Raw genomic sequence first — 6,714 nt, 5'->3', positions numbered from 1 at the left:
GCGGGAGCCGCTCTGTCCCCTCTCTCCCGGCGCTCTGTGGTTTAAGATGGCGGCGGGGGCTGAGGGGGCGAGTCCGTGAGTCCCAGGCCGGAGCGCCGCGGGGGGCCGGCGGGGGCGGCGAGGCGGGCGGGAGCCGCCGGGCCGCGCCGGGGGGGAGGAGCGGGAGGCCGCCTGCCGGGCCGGGGAGCGGCGGCGGCGGCGGCAGCGGCATGTGAGCGCGGGCCGCGGCCGGGAGCGCGGCGATGGGGCAGCAGGTGGGCCGCGTCGGGGAGCCGGGCGCCGGGCTCCAGCACCAGCCGCCGCCTCAGCACCAGCAGCAGCCGCGGGGACTGCGGGGGAGCAGCGCGGCCAGGCCGGCGGGCCGCCGGCGGGAGGCGGCCGGGCGCACCGCTGAGGGAGGCTTCAATATCTTCACCCAGCACGGTGAGGGGCCGGGCCGGGGGCTGCGCCGCCGGGCGGGAGGGGCCGGGGGGGGGGGGGGGCGCCCGCCTGCGCTCGCCCCCCACCAGAGGGTCGGGTGGGGGCTCGGGGGAAAGGGGCAAGATCGCCCTTCCTCCCCTCCCTCTTTTGTTGTTGTTGGTTTAATTGGGGGAGGGGAGAGTTGCGGGAGTTGCCGGGGTGAGGAGAGGCGCCTCTGGCAGGCGGGGAGAGCGGGGCAGTCCCTGCCGCTGCTGCCACGTCCCGGGGGATGCTTGCCTCGGCCCAGCCCGGAGCCTGGCAGCGAGCTCGGGGCCGGAGAAACTTCCCGCGGAGCTGGGGACAGGGACTCCCCGTCATCCACAGCAGGAGCGAGGTGGCACCACCGGGAATCAAGACTTGCAGTGCTTGGTAGCTGTCACTGCACCGGTTCCTAGCTCTGGTTTTGTTTACAAAGGTAAACGGTGCATGTGCTTTGTCTTTCTGTTTACTGAGGCGCTTATAACTTGCCCTTCTAGATCTGTAAGTCTCTGTTGCTATATAGCTCCTGACAAAGCAAACGATTTTGTTTTGACTGGGGTATTATAGCTGCCATCTGATTCTCAGTTGAAGTTTTTGCCTGTCCACTTCTATTCTTATTGCTGTAAACTGATACCGGAAATGTTTAATGCAACATGATTAGTTTCTGTAATCTCTCTTGGGAGGACCCTGCAACTTCAAATCCCCCTTTGTAACTATGTTTTTTTAATTTATTATATCTATTTGGCAACATCTTAATATCATGCACAAGTTTTGGAAGGTATGATTGACTGAAACCTGTCTGCTTTGACGAGCATGTTGAGAATAGATGCGCGGATGCATCTCTAATCCTAAAGAACTGAATCTGATATGGAGAGCTTGGCTGGTTTGGCTTTAGGTGGAGAGAGATGTCAGTGTTTATAGAGCAAGGCTGCTTCTGACAATACATATTTTCTTTTGTTCAATAGAATGAGCATAGGCAAAAAGATTAAGGAACATGCAACCAGCAGTCTAAATGTAAATATCATCTGCTCTGACTGCTGACATGTAAGTATCTATCAAAACAAGAGCGCAGCACTAAATCTGGTTCTTAAAATCTCAGTGTTATCACAGCTTTTGAGTTCAGGGAGCAGTATCAACTTTAAAACCAAAACAGAACTCTGTGCTTGCTGAAACACCTGACCCACTATTACTACAATTAAAACTAAGGATTACTATTTTATTGCATCTTTCAACTGAAGTATCATCAACTTCATGTTTTACTCTGTCATTTTTGTATTTTTGTACTTTAAAAGGCACTTTGGCAGAAAAATTACTATCAAATAGACTAATACTGTAAATTCACAATGTTAGGAGCAGATCTCAAAAGTTATGCGCGTACCCGGCTTCTTTCAGTAAGCTGAAGTCTGTGTCTTTAGCAGGAGAGCAAAATTGCTGTATAGACTGCTAAGTGTGACTTAGCAGGCAAGAGCATTCCTGCTAATGACAAACTGTCTTATCTTTTGATGTTTTGGTACCAAGATGACTATTTGGTTCTTGCTCTCACAATGCGAGGACAGAAAGGACATTTGTGGGAAGTACGATACAGCATGTGGGGACATGTAATTACTTCACAATAACACAGCTAAGACTGACTCAAGCGCATCTTTTCATTTACTGCTGCATGTTTTAATAGTAATATAGTACAGCATCCTGAACAAATCTGTCTAGCTCCTCCCTCTGCCCTACTAAATTTTAAAGGTAGAATGTAGGGAGAATTATTTACACGTAGTGGCAGAGAAATGGACATAAAAAGCTTCCTTAAGCATGCATGCACACCAAATAGACAAATTATGCGCTCTGCCAGTCCTTCTGCTCTGTCTTCCCTAGACCTAGAAACAAGAACAAGCCGGGAAAGCCAACACGCTCTGAATAAAACTGTTCAGTGGCATATAAAAAGAACATTTCTCTGTGATAACAGCGTGTGCTGGTTTTGGCTGGGGTAGAGTTAATTTTCTTCACAGTAGCTAGTATGAGGCTATGTTTTGGATTTGTGCTGAAAACAGTGTTGATAATGCAGGGATGTTTTCGTTATTGCTGAGCAGTGCTTACACAGAGTCAAGGCCTCTTCTGCTTCTCTCACCACCCCACCAGCAAGGAGGCTGGGGGTGCACGAGAAGCTGGGAGGGGACACAGCCGGGACATCTGACCCCAACTGACCAAAGGGATGTTCCATACCATATGATGTCATGCTCAGCATATAAAGCTGGGGGAAGAAGAAGGAAGGGGGGGGACTTTCAGAGTTACGGCATTTTGTCTTCCCAAGTAACCATTACGTGTGATGGAGCCCTCCTTTCCTGGAGATGGCTGAACACCTGCCTGCCGATGGGAAACAGTGAATGAATTCCTTGTTTTGCTTTGTTTGTGTGTGCGGCTTTTGCTTACTTATTAAACTGTCTTTATCTCAACCCATGAGTTTTCTCACTTTTACTCTTCGATTCTCTCCCCCATCCTGATGCGGGGGGAGTGAGGGAGCAGCTGTGTGGTGCTTAGTTGCCAGCTGGGGTTAAACCACGACACAGCGATTGTATCTTTTAAAACAATTGCTATTTATATTGCTTAGGTTATCTGCTTCAGCAGTAAGGTAATGGATATCATTTTACTTAGGTTTTTGTTGCTTCTGTTATTTTCTTTGCAGACTGTAAAGGAAGATGCGTCTATTGAAAATAAGATACAGCTTTTTATTCTTATAGATTATGTAAAAGGGGTGGGGTTTTTTGGCAATCCAGTTTTTGAGAGTTTCAGGGCAGGCTTCAAACTCCTATCCCGTCTTGGTGAATACCTCAGCCATGTTAAATTTTTCCCTGATTCCATGCACATTTTACTAGAAATGAGTGAACAACTCAATAATCTGTATCAAATGCTAGTCAAAGTTGGGTACCTATTTAAATACTTGTCTTGGGCAATAACCAAAGGTTTTTGTTGTGTTCCTGAATCTGGAGTTCACTTCCTTTCTCAGAGAAATTGTTTTCTTGTGATCCTGACTCCCCTTGTCTGAGAGAACTTTTTTCCTCTCAACTTCTACTCTTATTTTTCATTTACTGACCTTGTTCTCTGGTTTTACTTAACCTGGCTTTCTGCTAGCTTTCTTTAAGTGCTACACTTCTTTTGCTGAGATGCTGTGGTTGTTGGCGATACTACTTGATCCGGACTCCTCTTTTCTAGTCATTTCTTTCTGAACCTGAACCTTCCATCCTGTCTCTAGGACATGTATTCACTGTGTATGAAAAGTGATGGAAAAAGCACAGGATTATGGGCTAGCACTCTTGGACCAGTGACTAAACCAGCCAAAGATGAGCCTGGATTATCTACCTTCCTTGACTTTCCTTGATACAGTCATTGATGTGAGGAAGACAACCTGTTGACTATGCTAGACCCTTACAGGTATAAACCCCTGCCTCAGCTCATGTTGGCAAAGTTTCATACTATACTGTGCCAGGAGTGATGTGAACCTTAGTAAGTACCCTTGCCGAGATTGATTTTGAGGGGTTGCTGCTTCTGGATTGTTTTTGAAAAGGATGGAAGTAAACAATGTTTTCAGCCTCGACCCATTTTGCTACAGGATTTTGAAGAACAGCTTGTGTCAAATCAATAAAGTGTAAAATCTCTTATGTGAGGCTACCGAAAACCTGAGACAAGCATTTTTACGCAATTAACTTGAAGTTTAGTTGTCCTTGAAAAATCAAGAGATTGAATTGAACCAGTTTGTCCCAAGCGTGTTTGCTGTGTTACAGTTGTGTAGGAGAAGCACTATAGGTATACAGGCACTACCTACTTCAGGATGTACTTTTGGAATAAGCAAGGAATTTGAAGATGTTTTCTGTTTTATGGAAAGAACAAGGAAATCTGTATTGTGGCACCCCACTATTCTATCATGAGAACAGACGCCTGAGGGTTTCAGCTCACCATAATATTGAATTCCATGAGCACTGCTATGAAGTTGAGCAGAAAAGTCCTAAGCAAGCTGATATACTGGTGTGATTTGTTAGCCGTGGAGCAGAGTTCTCCAAGATGCAAAAGATAGTCATGGATTTTGCAGCCTTTTGCAATTAGCCTTTCAAAGTGCCCCTTTGCGAGCATTCCTAGCATGTAATCTGTGATTTACAAAAGCAAGCAATGGATCATCAAGCATGTTGGTTGCTAGTAATGCACTAGAAAGGAAGAGTGTAAACAGAAGGATTATTCAAACACTAGTGTTCCCATGTACACTGGATCAGAATTAACTAGTACCACAGGGACAACTGCTCAAGAGGGAGAAGGTGTAGCTAACACTGGTTATGATCAAATTCTTACAGTTCAGTGCAACCAGAAAAGAAAAGAAGTACTTGGTGCCATTACAGGATGAGCTTGCTTTCCCTTTCAGAGAAGGAATAGGGGAGAGAACAGGGAAGTAGGTTATCTCCTTATCCTTTGAGTAGTTTGTTTGAGGGAAGGGGTACAACTGATGACAACCAACAACTTCAAGTTGCATGGGCTCTGCTCGGCTCCTCATATGACCTTTGAACAGTGACATGTTCTAATTTTCTTTCTGAAGAGCAGTGATAACTGCCTACTGTACCAAGATATTCTTTGGAATGGTGTTAGCATGCTTTTAATCTCCGAAAAGACTTGCCGAGTGTTGTAGAAAACATACTGCAGGAAAATCAGATTATTTAAATTCTGGCTGGGAAGCCTTTGCAATACCTGTTTGCAATACTGCTACGGTTGCCTTGGTGATATATTTTGGGGTAGCGGAAGGCTCTGCCACACTTGAGCTTTTGATCCAGCAGGCGCAGGACATTTGTTCCCTGTTTTGTTTTCTAGAGGAGGAGTTTAGCAACCTTTTACTATGTGCATCAAGGTCAGGCAAGATAAGCCTATACTTTTAAAAATAAAATTATCATTAAAGCTCCCCTAAGGCAGTTGGAGTGCTGTGCCACATGATAAAAACATTCTAAAATAGGAAGAAGCATAAATAACACTATCCCTTTGAAATTCAGTGAAACTGAAGGGCTGGATGCAGGAAAATGGAAAGAAGGAGAAAAAATAGGGTCAGTTTAACAACTGCACTTTGTGGGCCGCCTAAAATATTCTTTATTTTTCATCCCAGTGAAATGCAGCAAGCTCGGGCCAGAGCTACTTGCCCGCAGACTTTCCTGTCAGTAAATGCCCTGTGCAGATGGAATATAATCACTGTATTCAGTGCCTGACTCTTTGTACTGTAGATCAGAAATCTTGTGGGACCATAATGTATAAATAACTCTTAACTAATTATTTGGGGAATAAAGGATAGTTCAGCTAAGTGTCTAGAGGAACATCTCCTGTAGAACATGAAATTATAGGCGTGTTCTCTATTGCATCATTCTCCATGATATCCAAGTTATTCCTGCAGATTCAGTTGCATTCAATACTCATTTTTATACCTTGTCATAAGTTGGGATTTTTGCACGCTGTATTTCGCAAATGAGAGGACTCTACCAACTCGATGGAAGGGACAATAAAATACAGACTATGGATCTGTTATAATTCCTGGCGTATTTATATTTTCTATGTACTTTTCACATAGAGAGGGGAACATAGTGTGAAGAAGGTAAGACTGAAATGAAGTTACTTCAGAAGATGTTAGTCAGAACTAACTTAAAAATCAAATTTCAAAGCCCAGACAGATCTCTGATTTCTCAGTTCTCCACATGTAGCAGATGGTGTGGTACAAGTTGTTCTAGCAATATTTCACAAACTTGCTATTGCTTGCAAGTGCAATGTTTTGCAAAAAAAAATTGTGGGATTTTTTTTGGAAATAGGGACATGGCCAAGTGAACCAATCGGTGGAAAGTGAATGTGTAAGCTATTGGACACAAAAGCAAATTGCCACAAGTGGCTTAAATCATCTTTTTTAATCTAGCGGGACTGACAGCTCACACAATTAGAGTTGGAAGATAGTTGGACTATCTCCTCGAGATGCTGTAGCAGGGTTGGCTTCAGGAATATTTTGTGGCTGGTACTAATTACAGATTCTGGGACAGTAGGCTTGAAATCATGTTTTCACTGGTGTTCAGGAGAAGTGACCTGTTCTGTGACCCACTTACTTCAGCATATGTCATATTTGTTTGTTCTTAAAGCAGGCCAGTCCTTGCTGAAGTCAAATCATACTTTTTAGATCTTTGTTTTATAGATCAAGCTAGGTGATCGTTAACATGATTTATTCTAGCCCATTTCTCTTAGTTGTCACAACTTAATGTTTCCAGTATACTTCCTATCCGT

The 6,714-nt window shown here is 44.7% G+C and overlaps 1 protein-coding gene across 6 annotated transcripts in view; it reads left to right on the top strand.

Annotated features, from left to right (window-relative positions):
* Positions 1-242: 242 nt before the first annotated feature.
* ABL2 (ABL proto-oncogene 2, non-receptor tyrosine kinase) overlaps positions 243-6,714 on the top strand; it is a 48,575-nt gene continuing 42,103 nt past the window's right edge. For all 6 annotated transcript variants that reach the window (XM_050900871.1, XM_050900867.1, XM_050900864.1 and 3 more), the window contains exon 1: positions 243-423. In XM_050900871.1, coding sequence (XP_050756828.1) covers positions 243-423 — 181 coding nt within the window. The remainder of the gene's footprint in view (positions 424-6,714) is intronic.

The sequence above is a fragment of the Gymnogyps californianus genome, chromosome 8, assembly GCF_018139145.2.
Source record: "Gymnogyps californianus isolate 813 chromosome 8, ASM1813914v2, whole genome shotgun sequence".
NCBI lineage: Eukaryota > Metazoa > Chordata > Aves > Accipitriformes > Cathartidae > Gymnogyps > Gymnogyps californianus.
The sequence above is the reverse complement of the archived record's forward strand: the minus strand, read 5'-3'. Positions and strand labels throughout refer to the sequence as shown.